Source organism: Otolemur garnettii, unplaced genomic scaffold (assembly GCF_000181295.1).
Source record: "Otolemur garnettii isolate 467f Iridium unplaced genomic scaffold, OtoGar3 scaffold00022, whole genome shotgun sequence".
NCBI classification, from domain to species: domain Eukaryota; kingdom Metazoa; phylum Chordata; class Mammalia; order Primates; family Galagidae; genus Otolemur; species Otolemur garnettii.
The window spans coordinates 15,187,533-15,199,972 of record NW_003852417.1 but is presented as its reverse complement, the minus strand read 5'-3'; the positions used below and the strand labels follow the sequence as shown (position 1 = coordinate 15,199,972).

The 12,440-nt window shown below is 47.6% G+C and overlaps 1 protein-coding gene across 1 annotated transcript; it reads left to right on the top strand.

Annotated features, from left to right (window-relative positions):
* The first annotated feature begins 4,326 nt into the window (after positions 1–4,326).
* Positions 4,327–9,806, top strand: LOC100966765 (quinone oxidoreductase PIG3-like). The gene is made up of 5 exons (XM_003787432.1): positions 4,327–4,464; positions 6,332–6,599; positions 7,281–7,493; positions 8,794–8,990; positions 9,627–9,806. The coding sequence occupies exons 1-5, from the start codon at positions 4,327–4,329 to the stop codon at positions 9,804–9,806; spliced, it is 996 nt and encodes a 331-aa protein (XP_003787480.1).
* The last annotated feature ends 2,634 nt before the right edge of the window (positions 9,807–12,440 follow it).

Sequence of the window (12,440 nt, the reverse complement as noted above, 5' to 3'; positions counted from 1 at the left end):
TTTGATGATCAAATTTTTATCAAATAATTCAGAGGTATTCAAAGAACTGGCTGGCATTCCTAATTTCTTTCCCCTGAAATTTATGCAAACTAGGTTTCTCAGAGCTTGTCTGTAAAAATAAAAACTAGGAAAAGAACTAATGATGAACCCAGTTCCATTCTAGCAATAAATAATATTCATCCACAGATATAATAACTATTTAGAAAAATTCAGCTCTACTAACTGTCTTTAAGAGGTGTGTTTCCAATAAAATTTTACTTCGTTTAATAATTAACAGCATTGGGCTGCGCCAGCGGCTCAGTGAGTAGGGCGCTGTACCATATACTGAGGGTGGCAGGTTCGAACATGGCCCCTGCCAAACTGCACCAAAAAAATAGCTGGGCATTGTGGCGGGCGCCTGTTGTCCCAGCTACTCCGGAGGCTGAGGTAAGAGAATCACCTAAGCCCAAGAGCTGGAGGTTGCTGTGAGCTGTGACACCACAGCTCTCTATCAAGGGCGACAAAGTGAGACTCTGTCTCTAAAAAAATAATAATAATAATAAGCATTTAAAATACTACATGTTGGTTTTGCTAAATTACAAACTCATAATATTAGTCCATAATTTATGGATTAATAATTTGATAAATTATTATTATGATAATTAAATCCAGAAGAAAATTTAACATTTGTAGCCCTATGGTCACAGAAAATAACTTTTTAAATTAATGTCAGTTTACATACATATTTTTGTTGAAGATAGGAATGATCAGTAGGCTCAGTGCCTGTGGCTCAAGCGGCTAAGGTGCCAGCCACATTCACCTAAGTTGGCAGGTTTAAATCCAGCCTCGGCCCGCCAGACAACAATGACAGCTGCAACCAAAAAATAGCCAGGTGTTGTGGTGGGCACCTGTAGTCCCAGCTACCTGGGAGGTGGAGGCAGGAGAATTGCTTGAGCCCAGGAATTGGAGGTTGCTATGAGCTGTGATGCCATAGCACTCTACCCAGGGAGACAGCTTGAGGCTGTCTCAAAAAAAAAATAAGACTCATCAGTAAACCATAAAATATAGCAGGATATATATTAATAAGAAAAGTAGAACAAAAATATGTTAAAGAAAAACTAGTTTGGGTCTCTTGATAAATTATTATAAATATCAAATTGCTCTGAAATCTGGATTCCATTAGATACATTTAAAGTCCTGATGTAAGAATTTATTATTTTTACTTTTGGATCTCACTATGTTGCTGTTGATAGAGTGCCATGATGTCACAGCTCACAGCAACCTCGAACTCTTGGGCTTAAGCAATTCTCTTGCCTCAGCCTCCCAAGTAGCTGGAACTACAGGTGCCCCCCATAACACCCAGTTATTTTTTGGTTCTTGTCATTGTTGTTTAGCAGGTCCAGGCCAGGCTGGAACCTGCCAGCCCCAGTGCATGTGGCCGGCACACTAACCACTGAGCTACAGGCGCTGAGCCTGATGTAAGAGTTTAAATGTCAGTATTTAAACAAATAATTAATCTTTATCTTTTGCAACTATTTAAATTTAAGGTATAAAATTTAAATTTTAAGCCAAGTGTGTGGCTTATGACTGTAATCCTAGCACTTTGGGAGGCTGAGGCAGATGGATCCCTTGAGCTCAGGAGTTTAAGAGCAGCCTCAGCAAGAGTGAGATCCCAACTCTACTAAAAATAGAACAGGAAGGAAGAAAGGAAGGAAGGAAAAAAAGAAAGAAAGAACTAGTCTGGTGTTGTGGCCCACCCCTGTAGTCCCAGCTTCTGGGGACATTGAGGCAAGAGAATCATTCAAACCAGGAGTTTGAGGTTGCTGTGAGCTGTGATGCCACAGCACTGTACCCAGGGCGACAGAGTGAGACTCTGTCTCAAAATTAAAATAATAAAATAAAATACAATAATAAAATATTTAAATTTAAGTTATCAAAATTTTAAAATGTGAGAGGAGACACATAATATTTGAAAATGTTTTTTGTCAATTTGAGAATAAGAGTGTAAAGGCCACTATTTGAAGTAAAGAGAAATGCCCTGGGTGCTGAGCCATGGTGAATGGCTACCCAGGAGCTGGCAGAGGCAGGTAGCCAAGCAGGCAGAAGACAGGAGCAAACTAAGGGCCCTGTCCCGTGGACTCCCCAAGCCCTTCCCTCTCCCTCCTAAGACCTCACTCCTGGAATCTGCCCCACCAGCCTCAGGGTGGGGTGTCTATGATGGGAGAGAAGGAGAGCCCAGAGATAGTCCTACAGGCAGGGAAGCTGGCTAGTACCTGGAGGAAAAGTTCAACCTTTATGCTGTTCCAGACCATGAGTCACCCCTGAGCTGCTGAGCTGCCCAAGCTTGGGCTTGGAGCTAGAGAAGCTGCTGCCTCAAGGTGACTCAGCAGAACTTCACAGAGCCCTTTGGAGGAGCTGGGAGCCCCACGGACATAGGGGAGAGATTATCCCCCAAACCCATTTTATCTATCAGGATGACAGCAGGCAGATTTCTCATGAGCCTCTGCTTCATACCTAACACATTCTGCTAAAATTAGGGTGACCGGATTTTAACATCTGTAAGGTGGGACAATGGTGGGGGGGGCGGGGCGGGGCAGGGTCTGACAACAATGCAAACTTTGATAAGCAGTTCTCGATAATCACTTCTCAGCAATTATTTGTTATTATTACAGTTTAACATTATAAAATTAACAAAAATAATATAAAACTCATATTCTGGCAAAATAGCCCCATGGCAGTGGAAAACCGTATATTCCCTTCTTGTTCTCCCACCCGTTCATGCATTCTTTCCAAAAATCAGGATTTTTTTAAAACACCACGGGATGCAGGACAAATTGTTGAAAAGCGGGACGTCTGGTCACCCTAGTTAAAATGTGAACCTTGGGGAGATTGTTGAGAGTCCAGAAATGTGAGGAATTGCAGAATACCGGCACTGCACCCAGTCATCTGAAAATTACCACCCAAACCTAGAATTTGGATCTTGACAGAAAGAGGACTGGAACAGGAATGTTTTGTTTCAGGAAAAGCAGCCTGTTCTGTAGGGTTTCCAGCAAGCCTAGTGCTGGCCCTTTTGACCCTTTGGGGGGATCAGTGTGCTCAGAGACGGAGACATCTGCTAGCAGACAGAGTAACCCCTCCTTTGTCCACTGGCTGAGACTGAGACCGACTACTTCCATGTCTCCTTTCTCTCCCCTCCCATTCTTTCCTCCTTCAATGAAGTCTTCAGGTGGGAGAGGGGATAAGACAGCCTCTCTCCATGGACCCAGAAGACCCAGGTTCCAGCGGCTGCTCTGCTGTGGACCAGCCCTGTAATCCTACACAAACATTTACCTCTGTGAATCTGTTCCCAATTCCCCTGCCTCTTTACAGGGTAGGGGTGGGATGGAGAGAGTAGGAGTTGTGACCATCGTGCACTTTATTCCCTCTCCCATATCCTTTAGGGCCACCCTGAGAACCTGGACTCCCTGTCCCTTCACCATCTCACCCTCCCCCTTAGGCTGTATTGCCCCTTCTCTGCCCACCACAGGGCTGGCACAGAGCTGGACACACAATGTTCTGCCCTTTCTCAAAACATGAGTTACCTGCCCAGAAGGCACAGGTGGCCCTTCCACCCTCCTGCCTAGGACAGAGGCAGCATCCAGAGCTATCTCTGCACAAGAGAGAAACTAGTCATCCCAGCCTTTGTTTGGGGGGTGGAGGGCAGGTTGTTTCCCTCAAGAACCAAATTTGTGTAACCTTATTAGGCCTCTTTGATAATTAGATTTCTCAAATGAACCAACAGGGCACACCCTCCTCACAGGTACTGTGCCCATCCTTCCCTCCCAGAACATAAATAGTCCCTCCCTGAGCCGGCCTGGACAAGCTGAGGAGGGCAGGCCCTGACATCCCGGCCTGGGAGAGAGACTCGTGGCAGGATGGCCCCAGGTACGGCTCCCTTTCTCCTAGCCTCGGTGTCCCTGCTCTCCCAGAACCACCAGCCCCAGGAAGGTGGCTAAATCCTGGGGAAAGGATGATCTGTGGGGCCCTGCCCTGAGCCAGGCCCTGGATGGTGCACTGTGTAATAATTTAGTCCCATTCTCACCTCAGACTGGAATCTCGATTTCTTTAATTCCAAAGCAGGCTACACCAGTCCCTTTTCAGAGAGGAAGAGGTTGGGGAAGGAGTGACAGCAGGAAACTTTCTGAGGAAGCCAGGCAGGCAGAGGTGGTAATGAGGGACGGCATCAAGATAGTCCACCCAAGAACCTGGCTGTGTCCTGTGATCCTGATTTGGGAAAGGGGGTTCCCTTCAAATCTGTCCTGTCCTTGCCTTTTTCCATCCCTCCACTCCTGTGTGTGCTCAGATAAAATGTTAGCCGTGCACTTTGACAAGCCAGGAGGACCCGAAAACCTCTACGTGAAGGAGGTGGCCAAGCCGAGTCCAGGGGAGGGTGAAGTCCTCCTGAAGGTGGCAGCCAGTGCCCTGAACCGGGCAGACTTACTCCAGGTACCCAGTCACTGCGGGGGTGGGTAGGGGGACCAGTGCCAACTCCCAGCAGAACTGCTTAGATGGGGAACTGAGCTCCTGCCAGGTGTGCAGGGTGCTGGGTGGAGTTGGGCAGGGGTGGCTGGGCATGTGTTTGGGCCCCTGGATGTCCGCGCCAGCACCCTCCAGCAGGTCCTCACTGAGCCAGCCGGGGACGCCACCCAGATCCCCGATGGGCATGTACATCATCCAGGAAAGAAGCTGTGGTCTGTTTGTGCCCACTCTGTGCCCGGCACTGCGCTCAGTGGCTTCTTTTGTTTACCTTCACAAGCACAGTGATGAGGCTCAGCGCCTGTAGCTCCATGGCTGGGCAGCAGCCACATACACGGGAGGTGGCGAGTTTGGATCCAGCCCCAGCCTGCCAAACAACAATGACAACTACAACCAAAATATAGCCGGGCATTGTGGCAGGCGCCTGTAGTCCCAGCTACTTGGGAGGTTGAGGCAAGAGAATTGCTTAAAACCAAGAGTTTGAGGTTGCTGTGAGCTGTGATGCCACGGCACTATGAGACAGAGACTCTGTCTCAGAAAAAAAAAAAAAAAAGTACAGTGATGGGAGAGTGCCCGCACCAGCAACCTGGGCTGACCTACTTTCTCCCTGGGCTTCAGCATCTTTCCAGCAGTGTGCGCCTTCCATTTCACATGCATAACCCATCTCCGACTAGACTAATCCGGTGTCCTAGGCCAAGCGGGTGCTCTTCCGTGGCCCTGGCAGCGCCCCCTGCAGCCCGTTATGCACAGGGCAGCAAGAGCTACCCGCAAGGCGGCCGCCATTGGTTTAGGATAACAAGGGACTGCCCACTCCTATAGCGCCGCGGATGCGAGTTTGGCCAGACACCTTCTCTCCCTTGCTCACTAAGTCCAGCCACGCTTCACACTCTGCCCTGCCTCACAGCTTTACCTTGCTTTTCTCTCTCCCTGGGGCACTCTGCAGCCATTCTTTGTAGGCCTGCCTCCTTCTCTCAGAGTAGGTAGTTGTGAGTGTCCACAGATCTGGTTCCATGTACATGTGTGTCCACTCCTTGAAAGCCTGTTTTCCCCTACTAGACTGTAAGTTCCACCAGGACAGAGGCGGTCTGCTTTTCCTAGTCCCACACAGCAAGCATGCCCAAAGTATTTGTGGACTAAATGACAGAGCTATTTGTCTCCAAAGTCCAGACAGCTGGCTTTCAGGAAGGAGGGGATTCATCTATGCACGGGAACAGGTGACCTCAAGCCAATGTGAGCACAGAGGGTCACAAGTCCCTGTGATTGGGCCCCATCCTGATTCAAGTCCCAGGTTGAGTCAAACACCAAGAGTTCAGTTCCTCCCAAGCTGTGGTCTGAATTCTTGTGTCCCACAGCCAGGCCAGCAACCTTCATCCAGGCAGGAGAGAATCAGGGAGCCAATTTGCATGACATCCCCTGCAGCAGATCCAGCTTCTAGCTAGAAAAGTCCCATGATAGCTCACTTTCTGTGGAAACTCAGTTCACAGCAGGAGAAACAGGGCTCAGATGGCAGGAAGTCCCATGCTGGCCCCAACTCCCAGGCTCTTAGACCTCACCAGTCTGCACTCACCTACTCACCCCGACCACCCCCTGCCCCCCCCCCACAGCACTGCCCCAAGACTGAGAGAGTGACTGTAGAGACCCCCTGGATGGTCTGTTTTAAGTGACCATCTCTAGAAAGTTTCCATGGAGTCACTGTTTCTGGAATGACTGTTATGTGGAAACTATGATTTTTCTCCCCTCCTAGAAAATGAAAAGTAGAATCCAAGCAAACATCCACCTTCCCCCTCCAACAACAAGGAGGACTCCTCTTCCTGTTTGTGTACCCCTCTCTCTGCAGAGACAAGGCCAGTATGCCCCGCCCCCAGGAGCCAGCAGCATTTTGGGACTGGAAGCATCTGGACACGTGGTAGAGCTGGGGCCTGGCTATCAGGGGCACTGGAAGATCGGAGACCCAGCCATGGCTCTGCTGCCTGGTGGGGGCCAGGCTCAGTACGTCACCGTCCCGGAAGGGCTACTCATGCCTGTCCCAGAGGGACTGTCCCTGCCGCAGGCTGCAGCCATCCCGGAGGCCTGGCTCACTGCCTTCCAGCTGCTGCACTGTGTGGGTGAGGAGGCCCCTTATCAGCCCTGCCCTGTCACGCTTGAGGCTAGCCGCTCACCCCAACCCAGGCATCTGATACCCTAACCCTCACCTCTGAGTCCTCCCTCAACACCTGACACACCCTGGCCTCTAAACTCACTGCTGACCCATACCTGTCCCCCACAGAGACAGCTCTGGACAGTTTTTATGACCAGTGTTAGGCAGAACCAGGGTTCTCAGAGCAGCTCTGGCTGCTTGTCCCTATGCCCAGAGGGAAGGAAATGATCCTTCAGCACTTCTGCTCATGTCCCTCACAGGTAGTCGAGGAGACATTCTTGGTCCAATTCTTACATAAAAAGGGATCAGAGCTGCCCAGACATGTAGCCTGGAGACTTCTCTGTCCCAGGAGCTCCCCTAGACAGTTCTGACCCTTGGCCCAGGAGGCCCTTTCAGGACAGCTCTAACACTCAACCCCTTTGTTCAATCACTGTATTAATCTGGCCCAAGCCCAGCTCTGGGCAAGGCCCCCCTCCTCTAAAACCCTTCACCTCCCCATACTCAGTGACCCAGACCCTGCGGATCCTCTCACTTGTCTCTCATCACACCCTCGTTGCACAGATGATTTAGGTTTCCTAAGTCAACCTTGTGCCTCCCACACCCGCTCCATCGCTGGCTCAGGCTATTCTAACTGTGGTCATCGCCATAGGAGAAGTGCGCGAAGGGGAGACAGTACTCATCCATGCTGGTACGGGCGGTGTGGGCACAGCAGCCATCCAGCTGACGAGGCTGTTCAAAGCCATCCCCCTGGTGACCACAAGCTCCAAGGAGAACATCCAAATGGCCCAGAGTCTGGGTGCTGCAGCTGGGTTTGATTACAAGAAGGAGGACTTCTCTGAGGAGGCTCTGAAGGCCACGCAAGGTGTGTGTGGTGTTTGGGGGTGGGGTGGGGCATGTGTGTTTGGAGGAAAGGCCACGCTGATCCTACTGTCTGGCTCAACCCTTCCTCCCTCATCTGACTTCCTCCCTCATAACTTTTTTGTCCTCTTTGCTCTGCTGTATTAGTCATCTATTGCTGCATAATAAATTACTCCAAAATGTAGTGGCTTAAAACAACAAATATTTATTATCTGGGAGTTTCTGTGAGTCAGGAATCTGAGAGAAATTTAATCTATTTTCTCCAGCTCAAGGTGTCTCCCAAAGTTGTAAATACCAGAAGCTGGAGGTCATTAGGGGACCATCGTAGAGGAAACCTACCACATCTCCCTTCTCCTTCTCTCCCAACTCTCTCTTCTTTCTCTTTCCCAATCTCCTCTCTCTCTACTGTACTTATCACAAAGCCTGAAGATGTTCTAACCACTCAGGATAGAAGAAAAATTAATTAGAAATAGAGAATATGGGCCAGGTGCAGTGGCTTATGCCTGTAATCCTAGCATTCTGGGAGGCCAAAGTGGGAGGATCTCTTGGGGTCTTGAGACCAACCTGAACAAGAGAGAGACCCCAGTTCTACTAAAAAAAAAAAAAAATAGAAAAATTAGCTGGGCATCATGGTGGGCACCTATAGTCCCAGCTACTCGGGAGGCTGAGGCAGGAGGATTGCTTGAACCTAGGAGTTTGAAGTCATTGTGAGATAGGCTGATGCCAGGCCCTCTAGCCTGGGCAACAGAATGAGACTCTGTCAAAAGAGAAGGAGGGAGGGGGAGAGAGAGAGAGACAGGAAGGAAGGAAGGAAGGAAACAAGCTAACCATAAGAGTTAATACAATAACTGTGATCCAGTATGATGTATGATTCTGAGCTTTCTGGCTGCCTCAGCACAAAAAAGAAATAGAATGATCAAGATTAGGATTTCCGTACTTTTAAAATTTGGGAGTGGAGAGCCCTTTGATGTTCCAGGGATTCCAGTGCCCAAGGGATTATATAACGTTAATTATCAAAAGGAAAAAAAACTAACTTCTCAGAGGAGAAAAAGGCCTGATCAGACTATGTTTACAACCACCATGAGACATATCTCCTTAGCTGGAAGTCTTCTGAAAATTGAACACCTTAGCACTTCTCCCCCGACTCCCTGAGAGAACTAAGTGCATCCTGTCTTCCAGGGAGTGCCTTTTCCCTACTTTTGTTTCCTGTCCCTCAGGAGAATGTGAAAAACTAGATCCAGAGGGGAGGGGTTTGGGCATCTGCCTTCCCATATTTACTAAGCCATTTCTACCTACTCCTCCAGGTGTGGGTATCAACGTGATCCTGGACTGCATTGGTGGCTCTTACTGGGAGAAGAACCTCCACTGTTTGGCTGCAGACGGCCGATGGGTTCTGTATGGCCTCATGGGGGGAGCGGAAGTCAATGGCCCACTGCTTTCCAAGCTATTGTGTAAGCGAGGAAATCTGCAGGCCAGTCTGCTGAGGTCCAGGGACAAGAAGGTAAGTGATAGAACTGAACAGCTTACAGGAGTGGGGAACGTGAGACCTCAAGGCCACACATGGCCCACCAGACCCCCAACTGCAGCCCTCCAACAGAATCCAAATTTCACGAATGAATCCCTTAATTAGACAGATTTTCTGTAAAATTTGAATTCAGTCAAAAGGCTGCTCTTAAGGATCCAGAAGGCCACATGTGGCCCCAAGACCACACCCCTGGATGATTTCTGCTAATTAACCTTTCCTGACATTATCAGTTTTCCTTCCTCTAGAAATGGGAATCTCAGGGTTATCCTGACCCTCCCTGCTCAGAAGACTCAGTCCATATGTCTGCTTTCTCATTTAACTGACACACTGCTTTCCTCTGCTGGGTCCTAGATTCACACTGGGATGATCATACATACTCTTAGAGATGGGGTCCTTTGGTGCTCTAGGGGTCCCAGTGCCCAAGGGGGTTTAGATGAATTGATGACCTTTCCTCTTTCCTAATGGTCTAAGATTTTTGGACCAAGGCTAATGCTAGGGCCAACCAGGCATGGTCTGATTTTCCCCTCAAAGTTGTATGAGGCCAACAGAACCTCATCCATACCCTGTTCATAGGCTGTTTTTGTTTTTGTTTTGTTTTGGTTTTTGCTTCAGTATAAAGAAACATTGGTGAAGAATTTCACGGAACAAGTCATACCCTACTTCTCCCCTGGGAGGGATGTGCAGCTGCAGCCCGTCGTGGATAAAGTCTTCACCATGGCTGATGTTCAGAAGGCCCACTTGCGCATGGAGGCCAACCAGAACGTGGGCAAAATTATCCTGGAGATGCCCTAACTCAAACATGGTGTGGATGATGGGAGACACTAGCTCTATGGGAACTATGGGGGGTAAGGCTAAGGATATAAGAGTATGGGGAGGCCTGGAACTGAACCGAGTTGGGCCAGGGGACGGGCTAGAAAGAACGGGGGCCAGACTATCCCATGATACTGCTAAGAGAATTAACTGAGACTGTAGAAATACGAGTACTTTGTTATCTATGAAATACTTTGCAGTGGGTAAAGTTCTTTGTAGATTATATGTAAAAAGTACAGAGCAAACGTATGGTGATATATTTTAGGGGAAATGTTATTTTTTTCCTAGGACCACATCCTAGGCCTATAGGACGATGGATTTGGGGGAAGAAGCTAGATCCATTCTTCCCTCAAACTCAGGCTAGCATTTTGTTTGCTCTTCAGAGTTGGTCTGGGTTTCAGGCCAGTTCTGAAGATCAAAGGACTAGGCTGAATTAACACCTACACAGAGCCCTGGCCCTAACACATCCTCTGAGCTCCAGAAACATATGTCAAACTGACTATTTGATATCTCCACTTGGAGATCTCAAAGGTGCCTCTACTTTAACACATTTGAATTTTTTTTTTTTTTTTTGAGACAGAGCCTCAAGCTGTCCCCTTGGGTAGAGTGCCGTGGCATTACAGCTCACAGCAACCTCCAACTCCTGGGCTCAAGCGAGTCTCCTGCCTCCGCCTTCCAAGTAGCTGGGACCACAGGCGCCCGCCACAACGCCTGGCTATTTTTTGGTTGCAGCCGTCATTGTTGTTTGGCGGGTCCGGGCTGGGGATTCGAACCTGCCACCTTAGGTGTATGTGGCTGGCGCCTTAGCCGGTTGAGCTATAGGTGCCGAGCCAACACATTTGAATTTAACACATACTCATCACCCACCCTCAGCTCCTTTCCCAGAACTTCCTGTTTCTAAAAATAGCAGTTATCATCCATCTAGGTGCACAATCCAGAAACCTAGAAGTCAACCCCTGATACCCGTTCTCTCTCACATCTTCATAGCCAACAGACCACCAAGTAGTTGATTTTATTTTCTACATGTTTTTTGCCCTTCCCTTTCTCTCCATTTCACTACCATCTCTCCTAATGCAAGCCACTGTCATCTCTTACCTGTGCTATTGCAATGGCTTTCTCACTTATCTCCTTGTGCCCATTCTTTTCTAATCCATAATCTATGCTGTAGTCAAAGTGATCTCTTCAAAATGCAAATTTAATCATGTCAGAGCCCTACCTAATCCACTTTGGTAGCCTTCCATTCCTGGTAGAGCAATGTTAAAAACCTTACGGGGCCCACAAGTCTGTGCATAGACTGACCCATGCCTGGTTCCCCACCATGGTTCACCTCCAGTCTCAGGGCCTTCAAACATTTCTCCTATCTTAGACCTCTCTACCATAATCCTAATGTCTGTCAAGAGGGAACTTGTTGAATAAACTGTGATACAGCTACATGACTGTGTAGCTATATAAAGTAATGTAAACTGATGTGACCTCCAGAATATGTTAAATGGAAAAAACAAGATACAAAACAATGTATATGGTATACTACCTTCTTATCTTAGAAAAAGGGACTATATGAACTTACATATATATTTGCTTGTATTTTTAATAAAAGAATAAAACCCTGGGAAACCAACATTTACCTTAGTGAGGAGGAGGACACAGACTAAACAGGCTAGAAGGGACAGGTATAAGAGAGGTAGACGTCTCTGAATTCTGAAGACTTTATTTTGGTACCAAGTCAATGTTTTACATAATTACAAAACAAAATTAAATTTTTTAATGTGGAAAAAAGAACATCTAAAGTTAAAGATAAAAAAATACACCAAATTGTGTTTCTAGTTCATAGACTAACCACACAAGAATAATTTCAAATGATGTTAAATTTTAAATACAATAATTTAATTGGATATCCTTATTTTTGTATATAAATTATAAACAAAACGAATAGCAAGGAAATTGTAAACTATTTTCAGTAATCATGTTACTACTTTATTTATTTATTTATTTATTTACAGAGTCTCACTGTGTCACCCTCGGTAGAGTGCTGTGGCATCACAGCTCACAACAACTTCAAACTCTTGGGCTTAAGCAATTCTCTTGCCTCAGCCTCCCAAGTAGCTGGGACTACAGGCACCCCCCACAATGCCTGGCTATTTTTTGTTTGTAGTTGGCCTGGGCTAGATTCAAACCCGCCAGCTCTGGTGTATGTGGTTGGCGCCCTAGCCGCTGTGCTACAGGCACTGAGCCAAGTAACCATGTTACTATTAATAATTATGAAAAATTAGCCAGCCCAGTACTGAGCCTAGGAATTTGAGAATACAGTGATCCATGCCACTGTATTTCAGTCTGGATGACAGAGCAAGACCCTATCACTAAATAATAATATTAAAAATAGTGGATCATGTCTTGGCGTCCACAGCTCAGTGGTTAGGGTGCTGGCCACATACATAGAGGCTGGCGGGTTCAAGCTTGGCCCGGGCCAGCTAAACAACAATGACAACTGCAACAAAAAATAGCCAGGTGTTGTGGTGGGTCTCTGTAGTCCCAGGTGCCTGTAGTCCCAGCTTCTTGGGAGACTGAGGCAAGAGAATCACGGAAACCCAAGAGTTTGAGGTTGCTGTGAGCTGTAAT